The sequence below is a fragment of the Dermacentor albipictus genome, chromosome 10, assembly GCF_038994185.2.
Source record: "Dermacentor albipictus isolate Rhodes 1998 colony chromosome 10, USDA_Dalb.pri_finalv2, whole genome shotgun sequence".
Lineage (NCBI taxonomy): Eukaryota > Metazoa > Arthropoda > Arachnida > Ixodida > Ixodidae > Dermacentor > Dermacentor albipictus.
This window is the reverse complement of record NC_091830.1, coordinates 82,199,874-82,219,014: the sequence shown is the minus strand read 5'-3', so window position 1 is coordinate 82,219,014 and position 19,141 is coordinate 82,199,874. Positions and strand designations below refer to the sequence as shown.

At 45.2% G+C, this 19,141-nt stretch overlaps 1 protein-coding gene across 2 annotated transcripts in view; it reads left to right on the top strand.

Annotated features, from left to right (window-relative positions):
- The window catches only part of LOC135904229 (uncharacterized), a 141,733-nt gene extending 123,024 nt beyond the window's left edge, over positions 1–18,709 (top strand). For both annotated transcript variants that reach the window (XM_065434869.1, XM_065434870.1), the window contains exon 8: positions 18,599–18,709. In XM_065434869.1, the coding sequence (XP_065290941.1) occupies positions 18,599–18,622 (24 nt within the window). In that variant the 3' untranslated portion in view covers positions 18,623–18,709. The remainder of the gene's footprint in view (positions 1–18,598) is intronic.
- The last annotated feature ends 432 nt before the right edge of the window (positions 18,710–19,141 follow it).

Sequence of the window (19,141 nt, the reverse complement as noted above, 5' to 3'; positions counted from 1 at the left end):
AATTGGGGCTCAAAGACACATGGCATCTTCTGAGACATCTTTTAGGCCCAGAAAAACGCAGAGCCGCTCACCAGAGGGATGTAGCACGCATAATTCATGGAAGCCCACTTAATGACGAAGAAATGATAACGGAATTACAAAACCGATACCTATGTACAACAAAAACCCTGACGCTTCCCAACTACAGCGGCAACCCCAACCCTGAAATTGACGAAAACATAACGGTAGCAGAGGTAAAGGCGGCCAAACAGACACTTAGAACATGCCCCGCTTCAGGAGCGGAAGGGGTGACGAACAAAATACTAAGAAATCTAGACGAGGACTCTATTCAAAGGATCGCGGAGTACTTTAACAAGTGCTGGAAGTATGGGTGGCTGCCGGAGACGGGGAAACACGCCAAGGTCACTTTCATACCCAAGCCAGGCAAGAAACTTGAACTAAGCAACCTCAGACCCATATCCCTAACATCATGCTTAGGGAAGCTGTTGGAGCACGTGGCGCTATCTAGATTACAAGACCACATGGACAAGCACAATCTCTTTCCGCAAATGATGATAGGCTTCCGGCCCAACCTGTCTACGCAAAAATATAATGCTCAGGATTTCGGAAGAGGTAATAAAGACACCAAATAACACCAACACTAAAGCAATAATGGCACTGGACCTGACCAAAGCCTTCGATAATGTCAACCACAATGCCATCATGCCGACTTGAACGTGGGGGAGAGAATATACTCATACATCAAGGCTTTTCTAACCGACAGAACGGCTCAAATAACATTCGGAAGCATCAAGTCGGATACACTACAATGAGGAAGCAAAGGCACACCGCAGGGGTCAGTGCTGTCACCCTTTCTGTTCAACATAACACGCATACCCATGGCCAAGCCTCTTGGCGCCATACCAAACTTATCCTCGGCACTCTACGCAGACGACATCATCCTCTGGACAGTCAGGGGAAACGAAGGTGATATCGAGAGAACGCTACAGACGGGAGCGAATATAGTGACCGGATACGCCAGGAGAGTTGGACTAACGTGCTCGCCACATAAATCCGAACTCCTAGTTATCAGACAGAGACCTAAGAAAAACGATCTCCCGGCACAATTGGATGTTAGGGTTGATGGTACAAAAGTTCCAGAAGTACAAACCTTGAGAATCCTGGGAATGTACATTCAAAACAACGGGAAAAACGCAACTACACTAAACAAACTAGTAGCATGCGTTGGACAAACCAACAGGCTCATAAGACGAATAGCTAACAAAGACCAGGGAATAAAAGAAACAGATTTGAGGAGGCTAGTGCAGGCTTTCGTGCTCAGCCGCACAGTATATTCTCTCCCCTATCTCAAACTTCAGGCAGCGGAAAAGAACAAGGTTGAATGCCTCATAAGACAATCATACAAGGCAGCTCTTCATCTCCCTAAGTATACATCAATAAAAAGGCTGCTAATGTTAGGCATACAAAACACGCTTCCCGAGCTAGTTGAGGCGCTCAGAATCGCACAGTACGACAGGCTAGCGAGACCCACGGAAAGACACATACTAAGAACCTTGGATAACAGGCAAGAATACATAGAGACGGACGCCTTGCAAATGCATAGAGACATACACAAGTTTCTGAGACTAGATCCAATCCGGAAAAACATGCGTCCCGAACACCACGCAGAAAGGAGGAAGGCGAGAGCCAAAGCCCTCCACAGGCAATATTCAAACCATAAGAAGGCAGTCTGTACGGACGTTGCAGAACTCTGTGATCACGATGCATTTTCGATAGGCGTCGTGGGCAGGGACCTAAAACCAATTTCAGCCGCCTCTGTGTGGAGCAAAAAGGCACACGAGGCGGAGGAAGTGGCCAGCACCCTAGCCACTATAAGCACTGTAGCCAACACAATTTTTAGCGACTCGAAGACAGCCGTTCGAAACTTTGCAAAAGGGAGGGTTCACAAGCCCGCCAAAGAAATCCTAAAACCGCAATATTTCAATGCCACACCCATTAGAATCATATGGGTTCCGGCCCACACGTCGCATCCTGGGAACGAGGCGGCCCACAATTTAGCCCAAGGTTTTGTCAACCGGGCAGTGGGCGAGCCGGTCCTGAGGTCGGCCAGAGAGACCTAGACCAACTACCGCGAGATAATATTATATTACAGAAACAATAGAAGGACGCTCTCGCCACCGGACAAAAGCCTCAATAAACATCAACAAGTGGCCTGGCGGAAGCTACAAACTAACACGTTCCCCAACCCCTATATATACTCAAAGGCCTACCCAGGAGTCTACACCCCCGAATGTAAGCTCTGCGGGGTCACAAAGGCAGGTTTAAAACACATTTTATTCGACTGCGACAATATGAGACCGAAAAGAGAATGGCAACTCTTTAAAGAGCAAGAGTGGCAGGATGCGATGTCCAGCTCGGACCCGGCGGTTCAACTGCAGGCCACCAGCTGGGCTTTGGAAGTCGCCGACAGACAGGGCTTCACGACCATAACAGGTGGCACTAGAGGAACTGATCGGACGGCCACCTCACGCACCCTGGAAGCCCATTAAAATAAACCAAATCCTTTTTGGGGACGAAATAAAGTTTTCACCAACACCAACACAGGTGCATCTTTAACGTAGCCCCGACACACCCGACACGGACACTTTGTCATTTCTCCCCCATTGTAATGCGGGGAGAAATGCGGGGAGATTTGTTGAAGGATGATGGACAGATTGTTCTAGAGAAACTGGCCACCCTTTATACGCAATGCCTCATGACCTCGAGCGTACCGCAATCTTGGAAGAACGCTAACAAAATCCTAATCCATAAGAAAGGGGACGCCAAAGACTTGAAAAATTATAGACCGATCAGCTTACTGTCCGTTGCCTACTAACTATTTACTAAGGTAATCGCAAATAGAATCAGGAGCACCTTAGACTTCTGTCAAGCAAAGGACCAGGGAGGATTCCGTAAAGGCTACTCAACAATAGATCATATTCACACTATCAATCAGGTGATAGAGAAATGTGCGGAATATAACCAACCCTTATATATAGCTTTCATTGATTACGAGAAAGCGTTTGATTCTGTCGAAACCTCAGCAGTCATGGAGGCATTACGGAATCAGGGTGTAGACGAGCCGTATGTAAAGATACTGAAAGATATCTATAGCGGCTCCACAGCCACCGTAGTCCTCCATAAAGCTGGCAACAAAATCCCAATAAAAAATGCGTCAGGCAGGGAGATACGATATCTCCAATGCTATTCACAGCGTGTTTACAGGAGGTATTCAGAGACCTGGATTGGGAAGAATTGGGGAGAAAAGTTAATGGAGAATACCTTAGTAACTTGCGATTCGCTGATGATATTGCCTTGCTTAGTAACCCAGGGGACCAATTGTAATGCATGATCACTGACCTGGAGAGGCAAAGCAGAAGAGTGGGTCTAAAGATTAATCTGCAGAGAACTAAAGTAATGCTTAACAGTCTCGGAAGAGAACAGCAATTTACAATAGGGAGCGAGGCACTTGAAGTCGTAAGGGAATACATCTACTTAGGGCACGTAGTGACGGCGGATCCGGATCACGAGACGGAAATAATCAGAAGAATAAGAATGTGCTGGGGTGCATTTGGCAGGCATTCTCAGATCATGAACAGCAGGTTGCCATTATCCCTCAAAAGAAAGGTCTATAATCGCTGTGTCTTACCAGTACTCACCTACGGGGCAGAAACCTGGAGGCTTACGAATAGGGTTCTACTCAAATTGAGGACGACGCAACGAGCTATGGAAAGAAGAATGATAGGTGTAACATTAAGGCATAAGAAAAGAGCAGGTTGGGTGAGGGAACAAACGCGAGTTAATGACATCTTAGTTGAAATCAAGAAAAAGAAATGGGCATGGGCAGGACATGTAATGAGGAGGGAAGATAACCGATGGTCAATAAGGGTTACGGACTGGATCCCACGGGAAGGGAAGCGTAGCAGGGGGCGGCAGAAATTTAGGTGGGTGGATGAGATTAAGAAGTTTGCAGGCACGGCATGGCCACAATTAGTACATGACCGGGGTTGTTGGAGAAGTATGGGAGAAGCCTTTGCCCTGCAGGGGGCGTAACCAGGCTGATGATGATGATGATGATGATGATGATGAAATGCGGGCGCAGCAGCTGCGATGTCATCTCGTGATCTCGTGCATAGCAGTGCAGACCCATAGGCGCTAAGCCACCGCGGCGGGTACTGACGATGTGGATGTAATGACCAGAAGAGGACGACTTAGACAAAGCGACCTGGACACTATGGAAATGGTTTAGACGTTTCTTATAACTGCGCGAAAAAACGAGGAGAAAAGAAAAAACGCACACCACACCACGAGTGCAGACTGCCAACTGTTTATTTTTGCAAAGCAAGCCACATACATATCATTCGGGAACCTGTTCACGTGTGCGCATCGTCACTCTCACATGTGCCGATAAACATAAACACGTAAATAATTATGTACTGGGCAACAGTGTATGCACGATTGCGACAAGCGATCACCAAAATAACCATGAGCCAATGTTACAGCATCATAAAAGAAGGCGAGATAACATAGAAAAGCACGAAGAGACTGCGAAAATGTGAAGGAAACGGATATGGCACTTAACAATTAACCAGTGTAAAGGCGAAACATGAGGCCATAAAATCGTTTGAAGAAAGCCAAAAGTGGGAAAAAATAAGCAAAAGGAACATAACAACAAAGGGGGATATCACACCGATCAACAAATGAGGAAATGATGGTATGAAGTGATGAAGTGATGAAGCCTCAAAATATGGCCTAATGAAAATAACCATGGAAAGTGGGGATGGACGACTGTTGAATTTACAAACGTGAATATTGAAAGAGTGATACCTGTTGAAAAAGTTAACGTTCGGCAGCACTCACAGCACAGAACACCAACAAAAAACAAAACAAAAATAAACAAAAAACAAAAACCTTAGACCACCAAACGGAATTTTTTAAAAGGCATACTCCCCAAAATTGAATTCTTCTGGAAGCAACGAGACAGGTGGTGGGCTGGTACATTTGGCGCCATTTTTATATGTGAAATGCTTCGGCTATCTCCCTTTCAGTCTGATCCCTGTGAAAGAACCGGAACGTTGTCTCATCAAAAATTGCTTTGCAAGAGTTGTTTCTTCCGCCCTCTTCCTCTGCATCTGCCTCATTGCATGGCCAAAGTGTCTCCTGCCTTATTCTTTGCATCCAGCTGGTGTTCCCGCTTTCATTGAAGCACCTGTCCCTTTGTTCAAAATAAATCTTGCCACATGTCTCGGGAATCGAATACACTACTCCACAAACACAATCTGTGCAGTGCGTTTTCTGCATCGTTGAACATTGTGGCCCACTCTTTTTCTTGCCTGTAACCATGGGGCACACTCTACTGAGCATGATGGAGCCGAAAAAACGATCTTGCCCCGTAGTGGCTGGCCACTTTTTCGCTGATGTGCGAAACTCGATGAATATAGGGTATGACCTACAGACATACAGGGGATACAGGGGAAGACTTACAGGGTATACTCGAAGAAGGGCTGATGTTTTCGTTCAAGCCGGCACCTGAGTGATCGGAGCTTCTTGCCGTGGTGCATCTAGTGCGGCAGCGAGTCCTGGAAAAGCAGGGGGAACGTGCTGATGGGGGACGGTGTGGACTGCCTGCAGCGCACCGTAAGTGATCAGGGGGGGAAAAATAACCCCTTAAGGAAAGTAGTGAGCTACATCAAGAAAAATGACCTCGCCATCTGACAGGCAGATAAAGGAGGAGGCTTCGTAGTTATGCCTGCTGCCACCTTTGACAGAAAGGCAACTGAAGCTGTAAAAAATAATTTCAAGATGGCTAATTTCCTCCCGAAGAGACAGAAACGACTTTCCGTCGAGTTTCTAAAATCATTCACCTGGATTCGTTAAGGAATGTAGTTTACATCGAAGGAACGAGCCACCTCGAGATCTTCTTGACTGGAAAGACACACAAACCGGACAGCCCCCTGATATCCATCATTTCAGAAAAAGACACTTCGCAAAGGATAATTGGGAACTTTCTTCAATCAAACCTGCGGATGATACTTGGCAATGACCTTTTTATAGTCCGATCTTCCACAGAAGTCATCAGACACGTGGAAGAAGATCTTCCTAGGGCAACAAAAAGGGTTTCTCGATTGACATCGAGGACCTGTCCTACTCAATCGCACATGACGGTCTGTTGACAGCTATTAAGCAACAAATTCAAGATACCTGAGAAGTAGCCTGTCACAATATGGCAGGGGTGAGCACAGAGGATTTCCTCGAACTGTTAAGTTTTTATTTGAGTTCCACAGTATTGCCTTTTATGGAAACCATTATGTGCAAATGGCTGGAATATGTATATGCTCTTCAGTTGCACCAATTCTTTGAGATATATATCTGCCAGCGTTTGATAAACGAGTTCAGCAATTATTTTCCGGGTATATTGTCGTGCGCAGTTTCCTTTATTTTTATGACTCCTTAGTCATAGCCTACGTGCCCGCACAATATAAGCTTAATAATGCGGTAGATCACCTATTTAAGATATTCCAATCATCTTCGAGGCGGCAGCCTTTCACCCACGAGTTAGGCAGGGTTATAAAACACCCTTCAGTTTTTGGAGCTCCGTCATAATTTTTATCCAAAACACATCTGTTGGTAATACAACCCAAGGACAAAGAAGGCCCCACTGTCGTTTGAAAGTGCACATTCGAAACTAGTTAAGAGATCCAACATAGCCTCGCTTGTAAGTCCGCCCTGAAAAAATTATGCGGGCACAAGTTAGAAACTAGTTTCAATCGGCAAGTTAAGTCGTTTTTTCGGCTCCATGGAAGCTCAGTAGAGTGTGCCCCATTATTACAGATAAGATAAAGAATACGCCACAATGTTCAACCATTCACAAAACGCACTACACAGATTGTGTTTGTGGGGTAGTGTATTCGATTCTCTTGACATGTGACAAGATTTATATTGGACAAATGGGCAGGTATTTCAGTGAAAGGGCACGAGAACACCAGTGGCTTGTAAAGAACAAGGCAGGAGGCACGTTGGCCCTGCACTGTGACAGATGCGGAGGAAAGAAAGAGCGCTGAAGCAACAACCCTTCCAAACCTATTTTGAATAAGACAACGTTCCTGTTCTAGTCGAGGGATCAGACTGAGAAGGAGATTGTCGAAGCGTTCTACGTACAAAAAATAACGACATATGCATTAATACGCCATCTGTCTCGTTGCTTCCAGAAGAAGTGATTTTTCTGGAATACGTCTTTTAAAAAAATTTGGCAGTCTCGGGTTTTTAGTTTTTGTTTTTTTGGTGTTTGTTGTAGGTACATTGTGCTGTGAGTGCAGCCGAGCGTTGGTTTTTTCACCAGTTCTCATTCTTTGCATAGTCACGTTTGTAAATTCAATAGTGGGCGTCATTCCCAATTTACATGGTTGTTTTCATTAAGCCATATGTTGAGCCTTCATCCTTTCGTGACGTCATTTCCACATTTGTTCATCGGCGTGATATTCCGCGTTTGTTGTTACGTTGTTTTCTTGTTTTTGTTCTGCCCTTTTTCCTTTCTTCAAACAATTTTATCGCCTCATCCTTCGCTTTTACATCGGTTATTTGTTGGGTGCCATATTCGTTGTCCTTCACATTTTAGCGATCTCTGCCTGTTTTTTTTCTGTTTTTTTTATTTTATCTCTCCCCCTTTTATAATGCTGTAAGATTGGCTAATGCTTATTTTGGCGATCGCTGGGATACACTGTTACCCAGCTGATAACCTTTTACGTTTGTATGTTTATTGGCACACTTGAGAGTGACAATGCGGACACGTGCACAGGTCCCCGAATAAAATATATTTATGTTGCTTGCTTTCAAAAAATAAACACTTGGCATTCTGCGCTCGTGCTGTGGTGTGTGTTTCTTTCTTGTCCTTGTTTTTTTCGTGCAGTTATAAGGAACGTCTAAAGCTATGAACCGCAAGCCCGCCATAACGTCCTACTTTGACAATGGCGGTATGACGATACGATTCCTAAATGATTGACATCTTACATTGACGATAGTGTGACGACAAAAGATTGAGGACAAGGGCTGATGGCGTATGTGTGACTGGATAGCATGGCGACGACTTCATTCCAAGGACTGTATAATGACAAAGCTATGACAAGAAGCGGATGAGGAAGCTCCATTGATGATGAAGAAATATGCGCGATCGTATGATGAGGCCTGTTGCATGCCGATGCAATAACGCCCATGGCATGGCTATGCCGGCATAATCTTCAGTGAATGACGACAGTTAAGACACAATGACGAACTTATAATGACGTTGATAGAATGGCGAAACTATTTGACGAACCATGACGACACTGGGATGAAGATTGCGAAGTGATGAAATTGCAAAGAGAGCAGCACGACGACAGTGGTATGAAGATGACTGTGGGACTGCAACGGAATTACGATTGTCAGGTGAGCAAGTTAAAATGCCGAAGATGGAGCAAGCGCGACCGCATCACACAATGCTCGGAAAGCGGAAATATGATGACCAATGCATGACAAGGACGCAACGAAGACGGTAGCATGACAGTTGTATGAATACAATAGGATGAAAAGGAGGGTACGATTAGAATGGCGTGACGGTGACTCCATTAGCAAAACACGTTGCGGGACTTGCTGGTGATTAAAACACGTTGGCGGGCTAGTTGGTTAGAATCCATGGTAGAGTGTATAAGCGCGACAGTACGGAGGACGTACGAAGAAACAGATACACAGACAGCTATGCTTTCAGCTATGGATTTTATTTCCGCACGCATCGATTAATATACACCGTACGAGCGGTAACAAATGTAACAGCAAAGAACATTGAGTGGTGAATTTCGATAAAGCGTACGCGTGTGCAAAGCATAGGGAAAGCATGTACTGCAGTGGTCACAAAGATAAACCGAGGAATCGTATCTCTTTTTCAAGTAGCGATACCGAAGGCTTGCTCACGCACTTTTCCTCTAATTTTGCAATCTCGTAGGCCTCCACAATCTCCTTCGTCATCCTGTTGTTGCTGACGCAATTTTTTTAAGGACACTGAAAAACAGCATTGGAAGGCCGACCACTCTTTATGTCTTTCCCTGTCCTCGTCAAGAATGTAGCACTGGATTACTTGCTTTGGCAAAAATAAAATTGAGGACGCTTAAGCTTCGCCTTCAAGAGTGGAACGCGATAGTGTTATCGCACCGCGTTCGCACCGCCTACTCAAACACGCTACGCCAGCCAAACGTCGCGATCGGCAGAGATAGCCGGACCCCGACGCGCCATGAAGGCTGACGCGGGCATGCAGCGAGTGGCGCGCCACGTGTCGGGGCAGCGCCGTACATTGCGAGGAGGGGGTCTTCTGTGTTTGCCGCAAGATGGCTCTGTGTGTGCGCAGAGCGCAGAAGAAATTTAGCGGTAACGTACTTCGCTACTCGTGAAGCTGCGACTTCTGTAAGTTACATGGTCATAATTACCGATATACACCGCAGTATAACTTTCTACGGCACATTTCTAAGGCAACACCGCATTCAATAGAGGCAATTTTGTCCCGTTCTGAAAGAACGAACTCGTGGCTCGTGAACTCGAGCCATGGTTACAAAGCAAAGGTCTTTCTGTACCTTGGTCGGTAAACTGCTTAATCTGTAATAAGCCAGAATCAATTGAGCATATTTTTATTGACTGCCATGACGCCGTATTTCTGTGGGACGTCCTACAAAGAACACTTAAAAAAGAATTGCCGATAAGCCCTTTTGGAATCCGGTTTCTTCCACGTGCAGAAACAGGGGAAGCGCCGAGTGATATGCTAATGCTGCTTTGCATGCACAGCGTATGGAAGACAAGAATGGACATCAGACATTGTCATATACAGGCTCACTCAGCAAGACACTATTTTGTTGAGAGCATTATATACACACGCGACTTGTTCAGAGCACTATGTGAACCCCCGGAATGGCTTCCTGTACTAGACCAATTGGCTTCTGTGAAGCCCTTCTAAACACCTTACACTTGCCGAGCTGTGGCTGGTGTTTTTAGAATATGTACATGTCGTGTAATTGATCTTTTTGTTTGCGTTTGTGAAAACGCAATAAAGAAAAAAAAACTCGTGGCTCAGTGGTAGCGTTTCCGTCTCACACGCCGCAGACCCTGGTTCGATTCCCACCAGCCCATCTCACAAGATATTTTTTTCATTTATGAAGTGCCTTATGGAATTTATCGCTCGCGGCCAACGCCATGGACGCCGACGCCGCCGACACCGCCTTTTCTGCGACACGAGCTCCTTAACGCTGCCGCGTTAAAGAGTTTATGGCAATTACGTCGGGACGATGACGGTATGAACTGCAGGGACGTTACGCACCAAATGTATGACGACGATGGCAAAATGTCAGTAGTGCGGCAAAGCTGGTACGACAATGGAATGAGCATAGTGGCACCATGCGTGCGAGCACAAACTAGTGGACAGAGTTATTAGAGAATGTGCGAGAAGGTTTGACGTAGAAGGCGTGGCGACAACGGCATGACGAGAGTCGTTAGACGAGCGTGGGGTGACGGTCGAAAAACCACAGCGGCGTCCCACCGACGGTACGGCAACGAATTCTTGAAGATTTTATGACGTATTTGGTGGCACGACGAAAGCTTGACGATACTCGTTTGACGCGGCTGGAAACACGACGATGGAACAACCAAGACGGCATCACCACCACGAGTGCATACCTTCACAGGCATAAGCTATTTGACAACTTCGATCAGTGGGTCCTTCTAATATGCGTGAGGCTCTCGCATAACCAAGCTGTAATGCCGGCGGCGATACAATGACCGCGATGGCATTACGACCACAAAGACATGCCTAGTGGCCCGAACTAACACACAACTTCGACCCATTGGTCGATGTAATAGAACGGACCAACGGACGTACTGATTGACAGACCTGTCTAATGTTACGTCAGACGCAAGCGCCAACAATCCAGCGTGTGACCTAAACAGATGAGAAATGGTACTCGGCTGTTCGGCAAAGCATCACGCGGATATTCGCACTTCCTTCCGAGTGCAGAAGTAAAAAATATTACCGACGATTACGTTACTTCCTAATGCGAAATTTGAGCGCAGCAAATAAGCTGTTTCACCTTTTCGATAGATTGAGGCAAAGAAATCGAGCAACACATGTATGCGCTATCACAGAATGTTTCTTTTATTTTTCACACGTATTCCTTTAACAAAGACTCCACTAACAGTTCTTGACAGTCATGAAAGAAGCTTTGTGGTCGGAGAAATAGACTGATATATGTTCGACTTGGTACACCAATGCTTGATTCTCAAAGACGAGATCTATACAACTGCCTCGCGAGGTTGTCACAGCCGTGGGACGCGTTACGATGGCTCTCTGATTGCCACCGCACAGGGCGAACGGCAGCGGAAATTTCGGCTCGGACGGTGCACATATACAGATCCGCCGCCACCGATCTGGCTCTCTGATTGCCACCGCACAGGGGTTGCATTGGAGGAGGAGCGAAGAAAGGAATTAAGTTCGAGCCGGCGCTTTGACAACCGAAGACTCGCAGGAAGAGGGGGGAGGGGGGCGGCGTGTACACCCAGCGGCAAACGATGGGGGCAGAAGCGCGCGCAGCAAGCGGACAACACGATAAAGGGAGGAGGGAAGAGATAGCAGCGACTGACTGATGCCGCTGACGCCGATAGTGAGTCAACCCCAGCTGCGGAGTTGGTTTCAGGGACAACGCCGCCGATGCCGACACAAACAATATGATACCCTCGCTTCCGCAGCGCTAAGAACCAGGTCTAGCCGTGGGAAGGTGGTCACGTATTCGTCGACGTGCCGGGGCCTACGTCAAATAACCAGCGCGTCGGCAACTGAAGAGCACCCTATCCGCCACACAAGAACAGGGGGGGGGGGGACCCTTTCCTCCTCTTTCTGCATGGCGGCGACGGTGTTCTATGCAGTCACGTTATCTTGACTCTCTAGCGGCGTCAGCGGCATCCAGCGGTATCAGTCGGTCGCTGCTAGCACTGGGGGGATGAAAGGGGGGCGGAGCTGGTTACGAGGCCGACGACAACGCCGACGACGACGCGAAACCCAGGAACGGACGCCAAAGAGCTGCGCTCTAAAATACGTGCAGAGCTGCTTCTAGCACGTACGCTTTCCTGTCACCACATATGCTCGCGATGAACCGGCACAAACATGAGGGCGTAGTTTGCGCCGTGGAGCATTTCGACGGCAATGAATGCTAGCGCGGTTCACGACTTGCTACCCTAAGATGCATTTAGAAGTGTTCCTAGGGGGCAGGTGAGTTATATGACATGATATTAACGCGTAATGTTCATAAAGCGCACAAAAAGCGCGATTGCAAACTCCGAAAGGAACAGAAATATTGCGGTGAAGGCTTTAAGAGAAATTCGGCTATGAGTAATATAACAGCTAATTAGGCGATTCGGCAAGAGTCGCCGGTGGCGTTTGTAAGCGCAGCAGGATGCGCGACAGGCATGCATGCTGAACCACCGCCAAAGACTCGGCTGTTTTTTTTTTTTTTGAGAATCACCTCACGTTCGTAGAGTGTGCGCTGCACAAGAAACACTGCTGGGCTGGATGTCTTTGTTGGACGCTTGCACGTGCTTGCCTGACTTTTGAATGTGCTTTCAGCCACCTTTAACTTCTCTGGCGCACTCTTTTTCTTGTTTTGCTGAAAATTCAACTCCCGTGTACTAAAGAATAAAAAGAACAGTCAGCGGTGGCGTTGCAGTTACGTCTGTACTTCATGCGCTGCGATTGAGGGTTTACTTATTTATTATTTTCGTGTTTATTTTCCCAAGCATAGCATGTTTTTCTTGCATTTCTTTCACCTTTATTTATTTATTTATTTATTTTTATCTTCGGCAATGTATTTGACGTGGCGGAAAAATTTTCGCCACTTGGATGCGATTACGGCAAGTGACCGCAAGCAACATGTCCTGACGTCACTAAACCAAGAGATCTGATGCAAAATCGGGTCATTTATATGAGTACGCTGATTGCGCTGTTTCTTCGATAAGTTTAACCTGCTCTTATTTTCATGTGCTTTCTTGTGCGTGTAAGAGAAATTCCTGTGCGTCACCCGACGGTTACCTACGAGTGCATGTTCGGCAGCACCTACGAAGCTTTACCTTCTAAGATGTATAACGGGGAGAAACCATGCATCACGTCAGGAAAGCTGTCAGAGACAAAAAAAAAGTAACACCAAAGTACGGGATTAAACTGCTATCAAACCCACGTGACCCGAATAGGAATCGATAATTTTCCTGCAATGACAGCTAACTAGACGGCTGACTTGACACTAGGGACGTGCTGGTTCAACGGCGGAAGGAACATCGGCGGTGTAGGAACGACGCATGCGCAGAACGCCGAAAAAGAGAGAGTAGTTGCGGACCACCGTGGCCCAACGATATTCGAGCGCAAACTACGATGGCAGAATGACTTGTGCTGACAACGTGGTCGGTTGTGGAAGGGCGCGCTGTTGTCCGGTATGAATGGGCAAGTTGCACTAGTGTGTCCGTCATCCATGAACACCTATAGATCGTGTATGGTAAAGAGGTAACGTCTCAGGCCATGCATCGCAGGGCAACGAGTTCTACCAGAGTCGTTTCTTCAAGCTGATTCCACGTTACCACAGCACTCTCCTTGTCGGTGGCGACAATGTAGAAAACTAGTGCGCGTCGTGTAGTTCATGAGTCCGTGGTGATTGTGTTTATATCCAATAATGATTACGTGTAAAAATAAATGACGAAACCTAATTTCGAAACGTACTTCGCATTTTATGTGCATTTTATGTTTCTAAAAATATATCGTTGTGCGCTTTACACAAGTTCACCACTGAAATGTCGTCTATAATATACTGAACAAAAATAACCACCGCATGCTCAGTTAGAATAGCAGCCCTCAGGCGCACTGTCGCTCATTACCATCGAAGTATGTCCCTTCCAGATCACGTTTGCGCAATATGTAGATTGTGTAGACGAAGCTACAACAAATTAGAAGTGGGTATACTCTACTTACATAGCCGTAAATGCTTTTGAACGTAAGCAGAACGATGACGACTAAAACGACGCTCTCACTCGCGCTACTAATGTTAAAATTTTTGTAACTGATTTCCGTTGGCATGTGCCCAAAGCAGTGTCCCGCTGAAGGGTCCAGAAGGAACTGCGTTTAGCGGAAATGCTAGTTGTACGACAAGGGTCGCTCGTGCCTGGTGGCGAACGAAAGCTGAAGGTTACTTGAAGAGCGCTTGGCGGAGCTAACTGAACTGAGAAGAGTTGCGCTTCACTGCGTTCGTTAGGTAACTATTGGGCAGGTCTGTTGATTGCAGTTTGGACTTCCACGTCTTCACAACTGTGAAATGCTCCGATTCGACAGGATGTCCACCAATCATTTAGTGAATCGGTAGCGAAGCGCAAATGCAGCATTGGCTTATTTGCTATAGGCATGCGTTGTGAAAGTATCGAGTCAAGGGCCACCGAATCGAACGCCTTTTTCTAACTCTGGAAGCGCGCACAAGTAGCTGCGGCAGTTGTCGAAGCAGTGATGAGCACGGTGATTTGCGGACGCTGTGCCGAGACAGGCTCGCAGAACGCTGCTCTACACCGCACACAGTAAAAGCTCTGACGCGAGATAACATTTATTCAGCCGTTGAACGAGCCCGACAATTTCAACTTAAAAAATAGTGAAAGCAACGAGAACATTGGACGTACTTGAATAAAATCACTGACGAATCCTTTATAACGTACTTCTAAAGAAACCTGAAGAAAAACCTCGGACGTACTTTTAGGCAACTCATAGATAGATAGATAGATAGATAGATAGATAGATAGATAGATAGATAGATAGATAGATAGATAGATAGATAGATAGATAGATAGATAGATAGATAGATAGATAGATAGATAGATAGATAGATAGATAGATAGATAGATAGATAGATAGATAGATAGATAGATAGAATCAAAACCTCCACAGTAGGGGATCAATGCTAATCGCCATAAAAAAGTATTCGTGAGGAATCAGATAATGAAGAAGTATGTCAGACTTTCTAAATTTTTGATGTTTACCTCCTTGAAAACTGTCTGAGGAAGTTTTTTTTTCAGTCTTCAATACTGTTTTGCAGAAAAGACTGCTTGCAAGATTTGGTATATCCATGAAGTCGCTGTATATAGACTCAATTGAAAAGACGGCGGGAAGTAGTATAAAGAATTAGCAGGAGAGCACCATGATAGCAGTTATAGTATATTTTCTGGAATAAAAAAAGAGACAATCTATCCTGTGGCGCACTGAAAAAGGTTGAAGATAGTGGGATGGCTTGATGTTTTCACTGATGTTTGAGGCTGGATCCAGATGTTCAGGCTTGGGTTGAGACCTTTATTCGCTACCGGGGATGTTCAGGGTGCTAACAACGTCTCGTCTTCGGTCACGACGGTGAGCTTATCCCCAACCCATCGCTGTAGGCCTGAGCGTCACCTTTACCTAAATATATTTATTCATTCATTTTTTGCACAGTTATTGTTCTGTGAACATATTTCTACTTGATTCGTTGAGGACCATGAATTGGATGCTTACACTATGTGTAAACAAATGTTACGTGGCTTGCTATTCATGAATAAAACAATGATACGGATATTTTGTATTACATCTAACTATGTTTTGTCTTCTTAAGCATTAGGAACTGTTATTAGTAATACTAAGAAAACATAGAAAATATACCTATTCGCCTCTGAAATGGCTTATTTCAGACTTGCTGAACCATAAGCCCCACTGATTTACATAAAACCGCAACCTTCATACTTTACAAAAGATATAGGGGACTGCACTGTTGGGCATCAAGCTTCCACGAATTGCCTCATTTATTTAAACTCATCGCTAAGTTCGAAATTCCCAGCAGTGCACAATTTTTGCATTTCTATCTTTTTAGCTATCCCTGTCTTAAATATTTTTTCTCATTGCGCAAACCGTTTTTGATCTAACAACCCTTACGTAGCGTAATATATGTCATTATTTGGCTGTCATTTATGTAATGTTCTCCTGTCGTTCCCTGCGCTCGCAGTCAGCAGCGCAGCCACATGTGCGACATTCGCTTTTACCTTAGCTGCCATGTAAAACTTCATCTCTCGTGGATTTGAATAAAATTATCTCTTTATTTAGAACAGCTGACGTCGATTTAGGCCGTGCTCCGGAGCTGCGCGGGCAAAGACAATGTTGGCATGGGCCCGCATGCCTCCAGCACGCAGACGTAGCACGGCAGCTCACCATCGCGTTAGGTGCGACTAAAAGATGCGCACACGGCAGAAGTGTCCGCTAGAACACGACGCGAAATGTAAGTCCAGGAGCATGTTCGGGTTTGGAGTACAGATCGCGGATGCTGACGTAGTGGAACATTTGCATGTCCCACACTCTTAAGCAGAGTCAATGGTCACGCGCTCTACGTCACCACGTAGTGTGACCTGAGCACACTAGGCAAGCTATCGAAGTGTTTCTCTATTTCTTTTCGTTATTACGGGATTGAGAACTAGCACTTTTATATTTTCATGAGCACTGGGTCAATGATTGTTGAGAAGAGAACACTGAAAAACGTGCGCTGCGCTACTGTCTGCATCTCGCAACTTTCAACGAACTATTGTGACATCATCAGGTAAAATCGCAAGAGATTTGCCGAATCAAATGACACATGCAACGGCGAAACTGTCACGTAATGTAGAATAAATGAAGGAACCCGAATAATAATTTGGATGGCACGTTGATTTACGCATGAGCATCCCTCACATTAATTTTGATGACCGGCGAAGGTCCTTGAGCGATACGGTGGTCACAAAAGCGTAAGTTTTCGGCCTAGCCGTAGGTTCCTGTTCAATCGCTTAATCGCCGTTGTACTAGTCATTCCAATTTATTACCGTATCTATACACTTAAAATAAGTTCCGTTGACATGGTGCTTCACATGAAGCTCAAATCTGAATGCCAGGAATTAGACAATTTTGAAATAGCGTCACAGAGTGCAGACATCAGACTGCGGAAAGTCGCGAATGCACATGATGTCGAAAATGGCAGAGTGAATCTAGAGGTTATTAAGACACAAGGCGAATGTAGAGGTTATTAAGACACAAAAATATAGTTCCACTGGTTCCGCATACGTTGTGGAACGTTGAAATGCGGTATGTTTCAATAGCACCTTTGGCATTTTTCCTAAGTGCACCGTGGGCCACGTAAAAAATGCATGTCCTCAATATGAATGAAATATAAAAGACCAGACGTGGACGCTTGGTTTCCAGAGAGTCCGAAAGTTCCCCAGGACATCTTATTCGTAACGTATCCCGCAATCAAGGTAACCCGAGGGAATCCTGAAGACACCCCACGTACGGCTTGCGCCATGCATTGTTGCGCTCACAGACGATGACATGGAAATGGTAGCTATTTTTGTAAGATCCCAAAAGGAAACAAGTTGCTAGGAAGATACATTTTTCTTTCTTTGTCGAGGCTCCCAGCTTTCGCGTGTCTTGTATGCGCCGTTTATCTTGTAAGCCGGGGTTACTCGAAATATCCTTAATTGGCGCTCTCCCGTACAGATTAGAATAGCTTTGACACGCAAACGTAGGCATCACGTACCTCTGTTTGAATTATGAGGACAGTGTACCACATAGGACAAGACTGTTTGAGCAAGGAATGTCTTCGGTGCGAGGAGAGGACATCTAACTTAAAGAGCCATGTCCGCTTACTACATCAGGAACATTTGTTCAACCACTCCAGAACGTCTGAACTATTCCTCTTAGAGCGAACCTCTTTTTTTGGGTAAATCACGATCAGGATTTGCGAGCGACTTGCCGTCACACGTGACTGAGAGCGCTCTTGGCGCTAGCTGCTGACGTCTGCCTCATCGAAGCGAAAGAGTTCGATTTATTTATCTTACCATATGACGGCTCAGTCTTCATTCAGCAGGAAAGCAGTTCAGTTTAATGGGTCATACAGACATTCATCATGGGCGTATCAAACTTGTCTCTGAAGTACAGCAAAATATATTCTTTCTCTACGCCCGACAAGATATGGCTATGAGGAAAGCCATAGAAAATTTTATTTTGACGTTTATTTATTTATTTATTTATTTGTTTATATAAACACATTTTTACAGCGCCAATGAGAAAGCGGTAGCAATTTCAAGGAAATCTACCACCCCGGATATTCACGTCAACTTCGCAATACTCAATACGTCAAGCAATATGTTGCTTCATGCTTCTGAATACGTGCAAAGCTATGTTTATGCGCTAGCGTTTATGCGAAAAAGTTAACGCAAGCCTTGTTGTCTTGTCGCTGATATCGCTGGCTTATCTTGATTTCAATCAATGTAATTCAAATCAAGAAGCTTGAAACGCAATATCGATGAACGCCCACGGAAGATATCTGACGGAATTCGCGGTCATGATAATGAGAACAAAATATATTATTGCCATTTTATTGCGGTACTGTAAAAACACGCATATTCTTAAACGGCACGTTCTTTATATTACATTTCTGTTGCAATACAAATTGGTAAGTTATTATTCGATACATTTTTCTTCCAGAAAATTCCATACTTCACGCCTTAATAGCCATAGCCACATCACTTGGATGCTGGTCAACGTTTAAAAAGTTTCAATAAAATTACCACTCGGTTCTGAAAAGAAGTATCGTTCGCAGCAGAGTCCTCTTTCTTTCATGCTTGAGTGAATGTTTAGATGTATGATATATGTATGTGTAAGTACAGAAGCTTGAATATATTTTATAAGTTTCCGAATTTGATGACATCAGCTTAGTGGACCAAATTTTAGCAGCTAAATCAGAATAATTGCTTTTTTAGAACAACATCTTAGCAGTTGCATGTGGTTGCCAACAAGAAAATCTGATTGAAAGGTCGGTGAATGAAGCTGAGAGAAATTATTCTGGACAAACAAGGCAATTTTTATGGTTATCGGAATTTATGAAATGACTTCTTCCAGCGCAAATATGAAAAAAACCCAACCAAAGAAGATCGTTACCATTAGATTCGCTGCCATTTGCGCTAGGACATGGAACGCTTACCGTACTTTCAAGCGTATGAGACGTGGCCTTTTCTGATGTTTCTGCCT